The sequence below is a fragment of the Musa acuminata genome, chromosome BXJ2-6 (genome assembly GCF_036884655.1).
Source record: "Musa acuminata AAA Group cultivar baxijiao chromosome BXJ2-6, Cavendish_Baxijiao_AAA, whole genome shotgun sequence".
Lineage (NCBI taxonomy): Eukaryota > Viridiplantae > Streptophyta > Magnoliopsida > Zingiberales > Musaceae > Musa > Musa acuminata.
Window position 1 is genome coordinate 3,790,001 of NC_088343.1, and position 17,500 is coordinate 3,807,500.

Here is a 17,500-nt window from a genome sequence, read left to right on the forward strand (position 1 = left end):
TTGTTACCATCATATGTACATAAATATTTACAATCATAAGTTCAGGTGAATACACTTGCAACTTATATGGATGTAGCATATTTACATTCTAGTTTTGCATTAGTTTTAAGATTTTTAGAGGATACTTTGCATCCGGTGCAAGTCTTCCCACCTCTGAATTGAACTAAATCAGAGCATAAGAGTAAACATCACCCATATGTACAATTTCATCGGAGTCTCCATTGCTTGGCAGACCAGTAGGGATGGACAATTGTCATCTTTACAGAGGCAGATCATTTACAAATGCTCGACCCTGAACTACTCAGGTCGAACACTAATCAGATTTGGAAGAGCAGCCAGCTGCAGCTTCTTTATTTCGGTGGCCGTAACTTTGCATGACTCCAGGGTGAGTGATCTCAGATTCTTTAATGGTTTCAGATGCTGCAAACCAGCATTTGTTATGCGAGAGTTTGATACATTAAGGGAAGCCAATGCAGTTAATCCTGCGATTGAATAAATTGTGTCAACAGGAACAGGTTTAAAGCTAAACACTCAGACAATAGGGGAAGAAATCAATATTGGTAATAGTACGATGAAATACCTGAAATGAATTCCAGAGTCTTATCTGTAAGGTTGCAATTCTGAGATAAATTTAATAACGTAAGAGATTTAAGGTCCTTAATGTTCTTCACTCCAGCATCAGTTATTGACCCACCACAGACCTCAAGTGACTGCAGGTTTTTGAAATCTGATTCGATTGCAAGAAAAAAACCATCATCCATGGACAATTAGGAAGTCAAATGAAACTTTTCGGTGGGTATATTTTATCGTATACCCAAAAAATCAGATTGAATGGAGTAGGATCATGCAGAAATGAGCATTCTACAAGTATATCAAAAACTGAGAACTAGGCATTCTAATTGAAAGAGCATAAACAACACAACAGGAAACAAAGAAATTTAATGCAACTTGCACAGTGCACTCATGCTTAGTGAAGCTCAATGCGTGCAGGTGCAACTTAAGCATCTCTCTCCATGCATCACCTGACCTTTCTTTTTGGGTCAAAATCTAGATGATTGCTTAACTTCCATACCGATGATTATCTGCCGATCCTAGGCCCCTTCTTTCATGCTAAGCATGAACACAACAGCCAATAAGACCCTCTCAAGAGTTCGTTGCCTTTTGAGGTAAATAGACCCTACACCTCATAGGCTCATAAGTAATTTTCTTTTCGTTATCTCACATGTTATATTTTATAAGATTGTTTCAAAGTATAAGATAGTTCTCTTGTTTCTTGTTAGCTGGAGACAATATTCTGTGCACATGATACATAGCCAGAATTACTATTGCCAAATCATTACTTTCCTCTTCCTATTAAAATTTTCTATTCACTTTCACTTTATCAAAATAAAAGATTTTCTTTACTTACCAAAACTTAATTGCTTTGAATTATGTTACTTTAGAAGGTAGGAAAGATAGATCCATAATGATCTAGAACAAATATATTGTAACTGGGAAGAACACCCTGAAAAGGCATATTCATAAGTTATATCACCTACATCGGAAACAGTTTGTCCCAAGGTCTGTAATACGAGCTCCAAAAAGATCCAGATGTGTCAATCCGGTAAGACCTGCATGATATAAAAGAAACTTTCAAGCAATTGACAGCATTTGTTCCAAAGTTTATATACTCAGAGAGTATATAAATTAAAAAAGCACCCAAAAGCCTTCACATTTAACTAAGAATAATCATAAGTTAGAATAGAGTTGCAAGAAACAAGAAGGCAAAAATTAGAAAGAAACTTCAATGCCAACTATCTGATGTTTCATAATCCTAGGGAAGACTAATTGAAACTAACTGATGTTGCATATGGATCTTTCTTTAGTCTATCTTTCCATCGTCATGGGACATGTCCTTTTTTGTTGCTTCAGAACAAAGTCTTTGCTCATCCTTGCCCACTTAAGGCACCTCCAACATAAGTCAGCTACAAATATTTCCTTTTCTATCCATTCTAGTCATTGATATTTCCCACCCACTTGAGTTGTCATAACTAAAATATAAATAGGCTAAACCATCCTTTCAGATGCACTCAACTCTGGACATGCTAGAAAACCTTTAGAAGTTTTCTCATACTTGGTGCACCCTCAAGAATAGCAGGTGAAGAAATTCCATGCTACCTTCTGAATAGCATATCATAGGATACAAGCTTTAACAACACCTACAACTTAACTAGAGCATGAATGATCAACAAGCATTATCATATGTCCACTGCCAGAATTAGTGTAAATCTTAAAATTCATGGAATAAAGAAGCACCTGAGACTCTACAAACGGTTTTTCAACATACATCCATGAAAACTTTTAGATAGAAGGTAATAAATACAAGCTAAGCAACAGCTAGTAGAGCGTTATGAATGTTCTAACAGGCATTATCTTATCTTCACAACTACAACTAGTGTAAATCTTGAAATCAAGCAGAATAGAGAATCACCCAGAACTCTGGAACCAGCAACAGGAAAAAAAGAAAGAGAGAGGACAAGCGGATTTTTCAAATACAAGTGAAAATTTTCATGTAGTGTGTCAACTGTAATTAAAATCGAAGCCTCCTGAATAATTCCTCAAAAGTCATCTTATGTAGATTTCCAAGTCATCACTACATGGGTGCCTCACTAAGAAGAAACCTCAAATACAAATATTTAGGACTGTTGTATGCTGAGAAAAAAGAGAGAAGTTTACCCTTTTAACAGAAGGAAAAACTTTCTATATCTAACATGAGAAGACAAAACTGGAATGCGGATAACAAATTCCATGATCATGAATATTTGCATCCACATATTGTGACAAAATGCAAGCCTGCAAATAAGTCTTACTGGTGATAGCCGTTAAGCCTGCATCTGTTATCTGGCGAGCATCCAAATTTAGTGACTTAATGGAAGTTAAGCCAGACAGCTTCCTCAAGCCACCATCAGTTACTGATGTGAACGAGAGATTGATACTCTCCAAGTTGCATAAACCTGACAATGATATATATCACAATCAAGTTTCTCATGTCATAGTAATCTAGTAATAATCTAATTGCGCTTGTATTATATAAATAATGTTCTGAGAATTCACATTCAAAACCTGAAGTCTTTATATGCATTGCACATCTTTTACAGAAAAAAGACAAATTGTATAGCGAGTTGCAGACCATCATATTTTCCTTGTAAAAAAAATAATGAAAATTATACTTATGAAGAGGACCACATGCCATGTAAAACCTCAAAAGCAAGTTTCATATTCCAAGTGTCATGAACTGAAAAATATTATGAAAAGCATCAAATTGTTAATGAGAGAAATAACAGTAAATGGATGAGACTACAAGTCTACAAAGGCTTCTTGGTCATCAAAGGAAGTTCACAACTTATAGATAGCTCCAGCCCAGTGAGAATGCTCTTATATAAGCAAAATCTGTAGTAATTTTTGCCTGGGAAACTAGATGATTGTGTTAGTACTTTGCAACTACTGTGTTATGTTAAGCATCATATTGTACAAAGAAAATTAACATATATTTCACTTATTAGAAACATCTATCATTCTAAGTTCCAAGGACCATGACAAGCAGTTGCATGGTTAATTTTGTTCCACTAATAATTACACCCAGAAAGCCAGTAGGTTCAGGTGCAAGTGAACAAAAAAAACATAGGGGTAAAAGTTTCAAACATTTCAAAGTAATTTGATTACTCAAGTCTTTAAAAAAAAACACCCACATCTACTTGTCACCTAGGTTAACTGAATGAATAAAGTTCGTGGATAGAGTCAAGATTGTTCATGGATAGTGTCAAGATTGCACCTACTCCATAGGTTAAGTTCCAAGTTACATGGTTAATTTTGTTCCACTGATAATTACACCCAGAAAGCCAGTAGGTTCAGGTGCAAGTGAACAAAAAAAAACATAGGGGTAAAAGTTTAGAACATTTCAAGGTAATTTGATTACTTAGTATTTTTTAAAAAAACCCACATCTACTTGTCACCTAGGTTAACTGAATGAATAAAGTTCATGGATAGAGTCAAGATTGTTCATGGATAGCGTCAAGATTGCACCTAGTCCATAGGTTAAGGGGTCACGTATTGAGTAAGAAATAGCTTTTAAAAAGGGACAATCATCACAGTGATGTTTTTGCGTCTCATGAACTTGAGTAGACAACAATATGCACATAAAAACATTCAACTGCCTACAAACCTTGACCATCAGAAAAGCCATGTTGATTTTGATCAAAAGAATCCAGTAACTATCAGTTTCAAGAGTACATGCATGAAAGGTGATAATATCTCTAGGTTGACTAGGCCCATGCAATTTTTTTATATAATGTGATTTATGCTTCTTTTGACATGTTAGACATCAGTAAGATGGAAGAAAAATACAAATGGCAGAGAATCTGAACCACCGTTAAATATTTTCATAATTTTTTTAATTTAGCTTGCATCTTTGACTGTTCAACTTGTCTTATATGTGACAAGAAATACAATTTCTTCACTGACATAAACCATCTAAAAAGAAGAAACAGAGAACTGCATTTTCTCCATAATGTGAAGTTGGTAATAGCTCAATCACTATGGTTCTCATACCTCTTGTCAGTCTCCAATCAGGGATTTAACTGACAGCAAAACAGGTTGCCACCTGCTTGTCGTATGGTATTATAAGATGTTTAATAATTTAATCGTGAAAAAATGTGCCATGTTTATGCATGTTCAGATGTACTTCTTGTTGATTTTGACATTAATTCTTGTAGTTTATGTACTGTTTCTCTGATTCGTTTATGACTTTGCAAAGAAAATGAATCAATTTGCAATCATTTTTTAGGCCCACTATGCAAAAATCAATGGAAGCAGCATCAGGAGTGAGTAAAACAGCAACGTAAATCTGAAGAGACACATGCCACTCAGGAAAACCTTCAAACCTCAAGGATGGTAAGGAAGAGTTTTAGGCATTCTCAGAAGTCTGTTTACACCTGTTGGTTGCATATGACAAAATGTTAATGATCAACTATACATCAATTTGAGCCATTCCACCTATATGTGGCATGTTTGACCTAGTCACATAACCGAGAAAAATACAAGCTCTACTATTTCTGGTAAAATTCTTTTTGGTGATCAGGACATCTAAATGATCATAGATGAAGGTTTTTCAGAATTTTCAACTAAAAACATATTTTTAATTTGTGGAATCTTAGAGGGAACAGACCTCTAAACATCATAAACAAACTGAGAGCTACGAGTGATTATTTATCTGTTTAAAGAAAACAGAATCAGTACTAAGAGTAATTAAGATTAAACATCTATGCTTAAATTGCTACAGGAAAAAGCAAAAAAAAAAAGATGCAAGACCAATTTATCAATTAACTAGTATTAACATCTGCCAAGATGTATATGAACTGTGAATCAAACTATGATCATCTGCAAGGATTGAAATATCGTACCGTACTGAAGTTTCAACATTCGCTCGGTATGGTACGGTACGATACTGTATACCGAGCGATATACCGTTCAGTATATATATGTATGTATGTGTATATATATATATATATTCCGTTCGGTAACAGGTGATCCGTATACTGGTCAACTGACGAACCGGTACATAACGCCCGGTATGGGTGATATTATTCAAAACTGCATAGCTTGATCATCTAATCATAAATCATAAAATATAGCTGATCCAAATATTGCTTATCCATCAAGCAGTCAGCTATAATTAATCCACACTATCCAAGACACCACAAGCAAGTTCCTTCACCTAAATGATTATTGGACAAAACTTGCAATAAGTTTAAAATGTGCTGAAGGTTGTTGCAGTCAATATCACACTGAAAAACATATCCAAAAAATAAAACTAAACCTGTGCGATTAAAGATGCATACTCAACACATAAGATATATGAACTTACAAAGAAACACAATTAAATTTTACCTAAACAAAAATAAATTAACAAAACATTCATGAAACAGAAAGCTATTATGCTACTGCCACCATGCAACATAAGAATAAGAAAACCAGATATGGACACCTACTAATAGTAAAAAAAATTAACAGTAAGTAGTTCAATTGCATATCATGCACAAGTTGCTAAGCATACCAGAGAGATGGCTCAGTCCATTGCTTCCAACTTCAGTATCGGACAGCTCCAGGCATTTTAAACGTAGAAGACCTTTAAAAAAATATCAAGTGAACCAATAAGGAAAGTTGCAATCAACAATAATTTCAATAATAAACTAAGGTTTCCCAAGAATCTTAGGGGTTAATTTTTTGGCTATGGTTGACAAAATAAGGTTATAGCACTTGCTTGCCTTTTACCCTCTGAAAACCTGCAGATCATGCTTTGGTGCCACTCAGGGAAAACCAAATTGTAGACTTGCTACCTAGTAGAAAACACTAGTGTCTTATGCATCTTTCTTGTTGATTGACCTATATTTTGCATATCACTAGCTCACAATGTTCTATGACCAGTCAAGTTTGGCTAAACAAAAAAAAAGGTATAATTCAATCAAATGAATTCACGGATGCCAGAAGTACATTGAAACACCACAACAAAGTTATGAGGGCTTGTCCAAATGTTCTCATATAGGAGAAAAGTCCAGAAATCAGAGTTTCATGACACCATTTCTTGTTGGTAATATATACATGTAAGTATGTAACAACTTGAATTAATCGAAAATCATGACACTTACCTTTCAAGTTTAACATTCCTTCATCACCAATCTTACAAGAATCCAAATTCAAGCTCTCCAAATTGATCAAATCTACAATGAATCAAATATTAAGAGAAGTTCAATAAAAAGCAGATCAATCTGACTTTGTCCACAGTAATGATATTCAGAAAGCACAATGACCACTATATATTGAAGTGTTAGCAAAATTAATGCCCAAATTGACAAAGCACCAAGCTATTACCAAATTAAATAAAAAAATAACTATTTTGAAAGAACTACAAAGCCATTAGAAAGTTATAAGAAGATTTGTATCATTGTCTTAAACAAAAGCATGACTAGTTAGAATGTCAATCCAACATCAAAAAGATAATAGTACAGGGAAGCTGAAAGCTACAGGTTGGGCATCAAAGATGTACTGAAGATTGCCAAGTTATTGACTTTGTCAACTAGAGAAGTTTTGGAAAGAACATTTTAAAACTCAGCAGCACTTGCAAACTTGAAACTGATTTACCTTTAAGATGCACCAAACATGCATCACTGATGTTATTGAAACCCAAATTCAGAACTTTCAACTTCTGAAGCCCTGTGATACAATGATTGTTTAAGAGTTGTCAAAAATTTAAGCATATAACAACCAGTACAGGAACTTTCAAAATAACAAGAACCATTATCATGTAAAACAAAACTAATGAAGAACTAAAAGCTCTACATTTTTTTTAGAAAGACAAAAGGTAACAATGTAGCTGAAAAAGCATTGCCCATTACATAAGCACCAAAAGATCACAACTTAATACCATGGTATCTAGTGAAAGAAAAATTCATTTATGATTGATCAAGCATGACCTAAATGGCAAAGATCATCATGCTGAATGGTTCTAGACCACATATTATGTATCAAGTTTTTTGCCATTGGAATTACTTCCTTTTGAAAAACCACATCATGTCAAAATACAAGGTCCCTTGTGAATAAAAACATCATTCCTGAGTAACATGAACTAGTCTGCATGTAGGGTCTCGCAGATCAAGGTTTTCTGCATCATGGGATGCCAAGTGCACCACTTAACATTGACTGGTTCATAGCTAGTTAAGGCTTTGTGGCAGCCACTATTTGAAAAAAAAGAAACAGAACAGGTAGTAGAGGATATAAATATCTTTCTTTTTTTTTACTTCTTTCAACCTGATGGTAGCCTTGTGCTGATATGCCAAAATCTCAACTGGCAAGCTGGAGACCAGAACAGACCAAGATTGGCAATTGCCATTGCAGACTACAGACGTTAAAATGACACATGAATAACCAGACACTAACTTAATGGAGAATAAGAAATTTTTTGTATACAAAAGAGTTCCATTTTCTTCCAGAAAATTAAGAGAAACACTATGCCTTAGACATGCATCAATGCAATCTAATCACACATCAAACTATATGCCAAGATGTACTGGATTCATTGCAGCTTGTTGATATCAGAAGTAGCATGAAGCAGCAAAACATTTGAAGGAACAATCCACACAGCTAGAAATGCAAATGGTAAGACACAATGTCTTTGACTTCCCTTCTCACAAGGTAGCAACAACCAAAAATATCTGTACCTACATCATATATGTGATTGCTGAAAAGTTTTAAGGAAACGTACTTCTCCATATTTCACATGTTTACAGAGAACATCTTAAGTTTCCAGAGGTTGTGATTAACTCACCAGAAAAACTCTCACTTCCATCATCAGATATACCACATCGGCTCAAATTTAAAAAAATCAAGGATCCAAAGCCTGTAAAGGATCCAGAAAGAACCATATTTATCACATACCATTTCTTTGAACAAAAAAATCAAACTAGCATACAAATAGACTAATTCAATCACACAGATAAGTCACTCTAAAATATTAAAGAAAAAGATATACATGATATGAATGAATACTTACTCTGAAATCATGCAGTTAAAGAACCAGATATGGACAATTTACAAGTCAAACAGGCCATACAGTGTTCATAAGCTACATAGCAATTACAATCTTGAAAGAACATGTTAAGAAGTAACACTTACGTGTAGAGTATATCAGTATAGTTTTTTTTATTTGCATAGCAAAGATGAACTAGTTAAAGAAAGAAATCATTGCACTATGGAACAAGAATAATTGTTCAACAATACTTAAAAGAAGAAGAAATAAAATAACCCCCAGGTTTACAGGACTACAGGAAAGGAACCCACTAAAAATTGCATAACTTATATGTTTAACCGGACAAAGAGACCAATGAATATAGCAATTAACTTATATGTTTAACTTATATGTTTAGCAATTGCTGGCACCACCAGGAAAGAAGGAAAAAGAAGAAAACCTGATATAACATCCAAGCAGGCAGCAGTAACTGGACAACCCTCCAGGTTCAAGCGAGCAATTTTATATAAACCTGAAAAGAATTTAATTGGAGAAAGGAAATGTACCCTAAAATGGAAAAGTGAAACAGAAGTCTTGCTGATGAAGGATGCCAGAAGCTAATAGCAAATGTGAAATTGAAAACATATGAATAATAAACTGCAAGTCTAGAAATCAAGACAGCCCATTGCATCTTACCTTTTAGATGAGCAATCCCTGCATCGGTAACTTTACAACATGACATTTGCAACTCTTTTAATTTTGAAAGACCTAGAACAAGAATAGAGATGTAAATATTCTGATCAAATTTTCTTGATGAGACTTACTAGACAAACAATATGACAGCAAGATCATCAATGTGCATTGCACCTCTTCTTTGTGAAACAAGGGACTGCTAGTTAGGAGTATGTCACCAGAAACAAAGGAAAAGAAACATATAATGCAAAAAAAAGGTGAGGTTAGCAATGTGCATTGGTTTTATATTTACATGTGATAGCATGGAATAGTTATTTATAATGTTCAAACTTCAAACAACTCAGATTCCTTTATTTGTCAGGGGGAAAAAAAGATATGCCAAACTAGAGGAATACCCACAGAGGTTATTAAATAATACAAAATTTTCAGATTTTTCAATGGACACTTCGGCATAAGCATCAGTTCATCACCATCATCATCCAAGCCCATTTGTCCAGGATAAGAAAACAAAATGTATTTGTCTATCTGTGTAGTATGTGCATATAATTTCCACTCATACAAGGAACAACGGTAGCTGCATGTACATCCCATCCTCCTTGTATTGTAGATCATTGAAATGCCTTAACACACCAGACTTTTCTTTTTGGCCAAGCACTAAACTGAGAATGCAAAAAAATTTTGACAGAGTCTAAACAAATAAAACCCACCAGAAAGAGGCTCCATGTCTTCATCTGTTATACAATTGCAGTATCTGATGTTAAGGGATTCGAGCTTTTTCAAGTCTGCAGAAAGTTCACATATGATTGTTTAAAGCACAGAATACGAGAAACAATAAGGCCATAAACAGCAAACAATCGACAATAGAACTTACGGAATTAATACATAATGCATAAAAGGAACTATAGAAACAACAAACTAGTAAAATCTAGGAAAAATTGTCACCACCATCCAATATTATAGGAACTAATTTGGTCATTAGACACAAGCTAACAAATGTATCAAAAGTAATAATATATGATAAACTGGTCGAATTCACATTTATGATTGATTTTGTTCACATATTTCCATGATTTGTTTCCCTTTCGTTCCTATCTTCATCTTTGTTTGTAAGTATATTACCCTCCAGAAAAAGAAATAAATTGTAAACTACTATATTATGTCACAATTCGTTTGAAGGAGGAAGCCTGGTGCATGAGATTATTAATCCTTGCAAACTCTAAACAGGTGTAAAAATGATTGACTCATGTGAGTTTTGACATGATTCATTATGAAAGAGAAGCAAAGCTCAAAAAACCAAAATTGCTATCTTTTTAGAGCTGTGCCAACATGACAATCAAACGCCAATAGTTTGGTAGAAGCATACCTTTTAAATATATAAGACCACCATGAATCTTTAAGCATTTCTCTAGATCCAAATTTACCAAGTTAATCAAGTTGGTAAAAACCCTCATTCCTTCAGCAGTAATTGCATTGCTCTTCTTTAAACTTAAAGAGGTCAAGTTTGAAAGTCCTGAAGGGAGAAACAAAGTTTGCGATGAAAAGTGCAATAAAATGGTAAAAATTATTGGGCTAATTTATCATTCAATAAAAGAAAGTAGACACAAGAAAAGTTTGACCAGTTTCATTAAACAATAAGCATTACAGCAAGATTGTGAATGTTCTTGTTCCAAATTATTTACACCAAGAGTAAGGAAAAAAAAAAGCAAAAGTGGAATTCACAGATCTTCAGGAATATGAATTGAGTAACATATAGACAATATTATGTCGTACTTTAAAATCTACTACAACAGATTCAAAAAAATTAGTGACTCTAGATATCTAAGAAAATATAGAGGACCTCAGGACCTTTTGTAGCAAAAGGATAATATTAAAGTGTAACATTTTTTTACATTAAATAAAGAATGAAAAGCATATGATAGGCAAAATCATCAAGCTTGGGAAAAAAATTTGAAGCCAAAGCATTGAGAACCTAGAAAGTAGAAACCATGGAAACAGTCATTAATCTTAGTAAGTACTTCACTTCCTCAGCCGCTAAGAGATAGGTAATGCCATTAGAATGTCAGCATACAAAGTCAGATATCGGTGCAAGCTTTGTTTCCCCCGGAACAAAAAGATAAACTTGAAGAAACAAAATTAATGATAGAGCACAAGCCTTGTTTCTGTTACTGAATTGTGTTAATTCTTGTTAATAATAGTTAATTCTTGTAAATAATAGTTTACAAATTATGTTAATTACTGTTTTTGTCACTGCTAGAATTTTGCATTGTTAATTTTGAATTGTCAATTTTTGCTATAATTTTGAATTGTGTTAATTTTGATGTTAGTCTTCTTTTTTTTTATGTTTCTTGTCATATTTGGATAATTTAGTACTTTAATGCTTTGTAGATGGTGATATTTTGGTCAAATGAATGCAATTAAATATTCTAGTGGTGATATTTTGGATATGAAATGATATGGAAACAGAATTCATGTATTGTTTAATTTAATTTTATTGATTTTTCTCCTTAATTATATGTTTACAATTTTTATATTGGCATTTTGGTACCTAGACATCTTTTAGCACTTAGCATCTTTGACAACACTGCCCTGGAACTTGGGAACACTCCACTTTGGTGCAGTCATTAGGAAAAGAGTCCTAAAAGAAAGACCAATTGAAGGGATGGATCTTCAAACAGGCAACTATCGAATCAAATGACAATGGGCATGTTTCCCATCTCTTCTCAAGAAACATGCGGAGTATTTCTTTGCAAAATTATGCTCAATTTCATATGTGGCAATTCCTTCAAGATCTCTTTGTTAGTTGAGGGAGATATCAGCACGAATCCGTGAAACTAAAACTTTTAAACACCTAATCATCAAATAAGGACAAGAGACGCATGCTAAGTGATACAAGAGCAATTTAGTTTATTTATTATCTGAATAAATTTCATTAGTTTAGGGGTATTTTGCATATGTCATAAGTTAGTCACATGATAATATCTACTCGAGATGAAGAAAAAGGAAACAAATGCAGAAACAAGTGGAAGAAATCAAGTTCGTTATTGATTGAAGATTGTAAATCTTGATTGAAGATCATAAAGATTCATCTCTACAAAAAAGGGCATCTATCAATCAATAATATTATCAAGAAAGGGAGATTATCCTTCAAATCAAGTCACCAATATTATTTTCTTCGAAGGAAAAAACAAATCATATATTTGATTTGATGTGATTGCAATTATCCTTCTTTCCATAATTTCCTTTATTTTACTTGAGTCTATAAAAAAAGAGCTTGAACATTGTAATGCATCAATCAGAAATTAATCAATGAATTGAGTTCTTTTCCCACTGTATGTGTGAGTGGTGCGAGACCACAAGTTACTTTTATAATGGAATGATTCTATCATTCACGTGCGAGACGTGCGAATGTGCAAAGCCTTCATCCCGAGCCTAAGAGTTCGCTCCTTGAGCCAAACCGAGTATGGTAGTTATCCCTTTGTTTTCCAATTGTTTTTCAATTACTATCTTTCTATTCCTCTCTTTATGGTTCCTCTATTATCAAAAGTTCTGCTTCTCATCCTACACCACTAATCTTTTGTGCCTAAACAGAGGTTGTGTAAAACCTTGTCCTCACACCTAGGCAAACTTCTGATAATAGTAGACCTTTTGGTAATTATAATATGGGTTGAACATTGCTTCATTACTAAAAAATATAGGGAGGTTCTCCTTATACACAGGATCAGGAGATTGTCTTGCTGATGTATGACAAGATGCACAATGGAAGGTTTCTAGAAAAACCAAGAAATGGCATAAAAGGCTGAAGAAAAATTACCAGATATATGTGATACACCATAGTCTGAGATTTGGTCACAGTAATTACATTTCAAGCACTGGACATTGTGGCAATTCTTAAGAAGAGACAATCCAGAATCTGTCACATCAGAGCAAGAAATATCAAGAGACAGCAGTGATTGCCCTTGAGAGGAAACTGTGCTTAACCAACTGTCCTTCACTCCTGGATATTCTCCAAGATGAATATCCTGATGGCAAAAGCAAAAAATATAAACTATCAACAACATTAAGTACAAGATCCAATATAACACAAGAAAATCCAAATTCTGTGCATTTACTTGGGGAAAATATCATTCAAATATCACAAGCTAGGAAGAATGTTAAATGAAGTTGTCCAAATAACATAAAGTTTATGACCAGTAAACAAAATATTCTCCATCAGGTACATGGACATGCAGATATTCCTCTAAGTAATCTTGCCAAGCTTAAGTGTGAAACTACACCACACAGAACAACTACTTCCAGAAAGCTTCTCTGTAATTTCCGATACAGGGTAAGTAGGACAACTACCTCCATGGTTAAATTTGAAGCCACAAGTAGTGGTTAATACAATTCATGACAAAAGAAAAGGAAAAGAGCTTTTCCTGCTAAAGAAGGGCAGAGCAATCAGCTCTGCATCCTTATAGCAGTACCATACTAATTATTAGTACATACCGGTAAATACACTTGTTTCTAGTTGTTGAAGGACCACACTAGTTTCCAGTATGAGTGATAGATACACTTGCTACTACTTGTCGCTCATGGCCACAAATCATTCAGAGTAGCTTATACATTAAAAGATGAAACTCCAAACCAGCTATTTGTTGGACCACAGCAATAGAATGCTCACCTGAAGGGCACAATCCTGAAAGGCTGCAAGAGACACATCAGTGAGGCCATGAGATTCGACTAATTCATTGAATATCTGCTGGCTTATGTCTCTTGGCAGCATGGAAAAGCTGCTATACTTTTTTATATCCTGCTTCCACACAAATATTTTAACATAGGAAATATGAGGTCTCAACCACAACGCAAGACACAAAATACTCGAATCATATGCTTATAGGCATGATGGAAGATACGTACCTCACGAATTTTAGCCACGCATAACTCCATGAGAGAAGGGCACTTTCCTTGCCTTCGAACTGTAACATCTGTGCTGCAACGAGGCAGACTAAATAACAACCATTTTGAGATCTCAGATAAAATTCCTAATATCCAACGACTTGACTTCAACCATCTGCTCATCCTTGAACTCCTCCCTGCAAGAGTTATGAGCAATTAGCACAACTTATACCTTGAAATAACTAAAAAACACAGGTCTAGGACATCAAAAATAGCTAAAAATATGCCTCAAAGAAGGTAAAATGATTAAATTGTAGATTTCTCAATTTGTATTCTGTAAAATGAATAAATGATAAATTTCTCAATTGTCTTCTGGTGAGGAATATTTACTTTTAACCTCTATCAAGGAGATGAGACCAACCTTTTAAGCTGGGATTCCATTGCTTCGGTTACCTCCTCCTTCAGACCCTGCAGATCTTCTTTAGCAATTTTGAGTTCCAACTGTTCTTCATACTTGGGAAGATCTTCCTTTTTAATTCCCAGTCTAATTCAAATTTCAGAAATGTAGACAAGGTTAACATTCAATTAGTGCACCAAATATAAGCAGGTAAATGTAATGGCCTTCATAATGCAAATGATGACATTGAGACTGATGTTAAATCTTATATAAAAACTTGCAGGGATCAATAGGTTAGGCAAACATCTCTGTGGCACTGATGGGTAAGTCATAATTCTCTAGATCAAGTCAATTGATCTCGTTATAACTATAACTGTAGCTTCTATTGAGAGGGCACAATTTACCATAAATGGTATCAGTTGGATTTAACTGATACAAACACTCTTTTGGAAACATGCACAATATGACCAGGCAGCAGTTTATCCGATAACCACAACTAGTCATGCAAGATTTAAATAGCTAACATAGTAAACAGATTTAAAACTCACTTCTTATTGATCTTGTCAAATTCAGTTAAGAGCAAAGCCATGTTCTTCTTGTCCGACCTCAGCAGTGGCTTCTTGATCTCTTTCTCAACCTTCTCCAAGGCTTCCATCATCATAGCCTCAGCACCAAGATCATCTGTAAGGCCATTCCTGACAAAGCAAATGCACAATTCTCATCAATAAGAGAAGATGATGAGCAATGTTTTCTAAGCATTTAGTATTTACTTTGTAAATACATGTTCAAGCAAACAGGCTGTCAAATGTTGTTTTCTCAAGGTGATTCCAAAATACATAGCTATCAATAAAAGTTCAGTGGCACATAGCAAATATATGTTAATTTAAGTTTCAGCCTAAGCTAGACCTATCAAGACTTTGTAGCTAAAGATCTACAAAATAACAGAAAGTGATGTCTTAACAAATTTTATTAACATTCATTTTTCTTGTATTATGTAATTGTTAGTATATCTTCTTTTGATAACTGAAATTTGAGGCATGAGTTAAAACTTCCAGACGGGTACTCCGATGCAGGAGTTTTGAAACTGATATTATAAATTTGATCCTTTTTTTTTTCTTCAAGGACTCTAAATTCTATCAGTGCAACAACTGAATAAACAGGTTTAAGCCTTTGTCATGGATCCATAAACTCCACTCTTCCAGTAAATAATTCTAAGGATTTTTTATAGTTGTTAACTTGCTAAAGCAATGTGTCCATAAACTCCAGTCAGTCTGCTGGCATTACATGGAACCATACAATTCTCTAGCAATTTCCTTTTCCAAACTCCATTGTAACATAAGAAAACTTTGGGTATTTAATTATATTTATTAATTCATTAATTTTTTATAACCCAGTCAATTTCCTAAGCATACCTTCCAAAGATATTTAGAACTTCTCACTAACAAACCTGTGATCAGCCATCAGGAATAAAATTCATTATTCCTAGTTATTTTGACCTTTTCCTGGGTAACTGTGAGCATCTTGTAGCATTATTTTGTCAGAAGTACAAGATTAGCGATTATGAGAAAACTAAGACATAAGCAAATGAATATAGATGACTTTATTATAGTTAATAAATAAGCCACAAATAAAATATACTTGATCCGTATCTCCTGTAGTGTCAACAAGTATGTTCTAGCATCAGGAATGCCTTGTGTATGTTGCTCGATTGTGTATTTTATCCGTTGAGATTCTGAAAGCAGATTTGCCCTGCATGACCAATTTTATAAGTCATTAAACAAAAAGAAATGATTTAACCACAGATACGTTACATATAAGTATGACATAATTCATAAAAAGACCTGCAACATCACATTAGTTGATGATTAGAGTCAGCCACATGCTGTAGTTTGCATCAGCTTAAAAACACAACACAGTGCTGGAGTCTTAAATGAGCAGTTTAAATATTTTTAATCAATCAAATATAAGACAAGATATCCATATCACGCTGATTTTGAAACACTATAACAAAAAGAGGTGATGCATGGCAAACCTAGCCAATCTTAATGCTGATCTTTATTATCAACACCATTTCCTTCCTAAAGTCATTCTCGATACCATTTTGCTCATTGTTCATATCTGCTATACCACTGCTAGAATTTATTTTGCATAAACTTCATCTATTTTGGTCACTAAATAGGCTTTATTTTCTTTCTGCATTTTGATTATGTTGTTTATAGTTAAATGCAGGACATATCTGTGACTTCAATTGATGATATTATTACAAATCTGAAGTTCTTCACTGACCATCTTAAGTTCTTGCTGATATGCAGAAGCTGGAAAAAAGGTCAAATTTCATTGGAATCATTGCTTCATATTTGATGATTACCTGTTATTTGACGCCTCCTATTACAGAACTTTAATACTACATATTCCTACTAATTGTTATATTTTACTGATTTTTATCTTATCAGTCCACAAAAGACTACTTGTGATGATGTATTTCAGCCATACAGGCCATTTATTACTTAAAGACTGCATTAGGTGTGCATTGAATGAAAAGTCAAAGGATGATAGATCACACTAACTTTTTCACTTAGCATAGATAATCATGAAGCACATAATGCAACAAAATAGCACACATTGGAATGTATCTCTGAACTAAATTTTATATTTTTTCCTCTACCAGCACCTGAATTATCATCAAAATGTCATTTGGAAAGTTCTTAGCGTGGAGAAACATCATGATTTCACATCACATCCAGGCCTACTATAAAATTATCATGGATTGTAAACCTTAACATGGATATTAACAATACTGGGGAAGTTTCATAACAGCCTAAACGATAGTCTAGCGGTTGATGTGGCATACAACATAAGTGTAAATAAAATAATACAAACATATACTAGGAGAGACCAGAAAAGTCTTCAGATACATGAAATAACCATCAAGAACAAACCACAATAGCAACCTGAGACATTGAAAAACATCAGAGAGCTGAGGAATAACTTGTATT

General features: G+C 34.0%; 2 protein-coding genes across 2 annotated transcripts in view; both read right to left on the reverse strand.

Annotated features, from left to right (window-relative positions):
- The window catches only part of LOC135614280 (uncharacterized), a 14,258-nt gene extending 18 nt beyond the window's left edge, over positions 1 to 14,240 (reverse strand). The window contains exons 1-15 of the mRNA XM_065111465.1: positions 14,129 to 14,240; positions 13,893 to 14,021; positions 13,044 to 13,251; positions 10,596 to 10,742; positions 9,940 to 10,014; positions 9,236 to 9,307; positions 9,000 to 9,071; positions 8,360 to 8,431; positions 7,177 to 7,248; positions 6,684 to 6,755; positions 6,092 to 6,163; positions 2,850 to 2,993; positions 1,539 to 1,610; positions 581 to 727; positions 1 to 482 (exon numbers count right to left, since the gene is read on the reverse strand). The exon at positions 1 to 482 is cut by the window's left edge and continues 18 nt beyond it. Of these exons, the coding sequence (XP_064967537.1) occupies positions 298 to 482; positions 581 to 727; positions 1,539 to 1,610; positions 2,850 to 2,993; positions 6,092 to 6,163; positions 6,684 to 6,755; positions 7,177 to 7,248; positions 8,360 to 8,431; positions 9,000 to 9,071; positions 9,236 to 9,307; positions 9,940 to 10,014; positions 10,596 to 10,742; positions 13,044 to 13,251; positions 13,893 to 14,021; positions 14,129 to 14,158 (1,569 nt within the window). The 5' untranslated portion in view covers positions 14,159 to 14,240 and the 3' untranslated portion in view covers positions 1 to 297. The remainder of the gene's footprint in view (positions 483 to 580; positions 728 to 1,538; positions 1,611 to 2,849; positions 2,994 to 6,091; positions 6,164 to 6,683; positions 6,756 to 7,176; positions 7,249 to 8,359; positions 8,432 to 8,999; positions 9,072 to 9,235; positions 9,308 to 9,939; positions 10,015 to 10,595; positions 10,743 to 13,043; positions 13,252 to 13,892; positions 14,022 to 14,128) is intronic.
- Positions 14,241 to 17,500, reverse strand: part of LOC135614281 (probable ATP synthase 24 kDa subunit, mitochondrial) — a 5,405-nt gene continuing 2,145 nt past the window's right edge. Inside the window, exons 4-7 of the mRNA XM_065111466.1 lie at positions 16,143 to 16,253; positions 15,053 to 15,199; positions 14,529 to 14,651; positions 14,241 to 14,304 (exon numbers count right to left, since the gene is read on the reverse strand). Of these exons, the coding sequence (XP_064967538.1) occupies positions 14,241 to 14,304; positions 14,529 to 14,651; positions 15,053 to 15,199; positions 16,143 to 16,253 (445 nt within the window). The remainder of the gene's footprint in view (positions 14,305 to 14,528; positions 14,652 to 15,052; positions 15,200 to 16,142; positions 16,254 to 17,500) is intronic.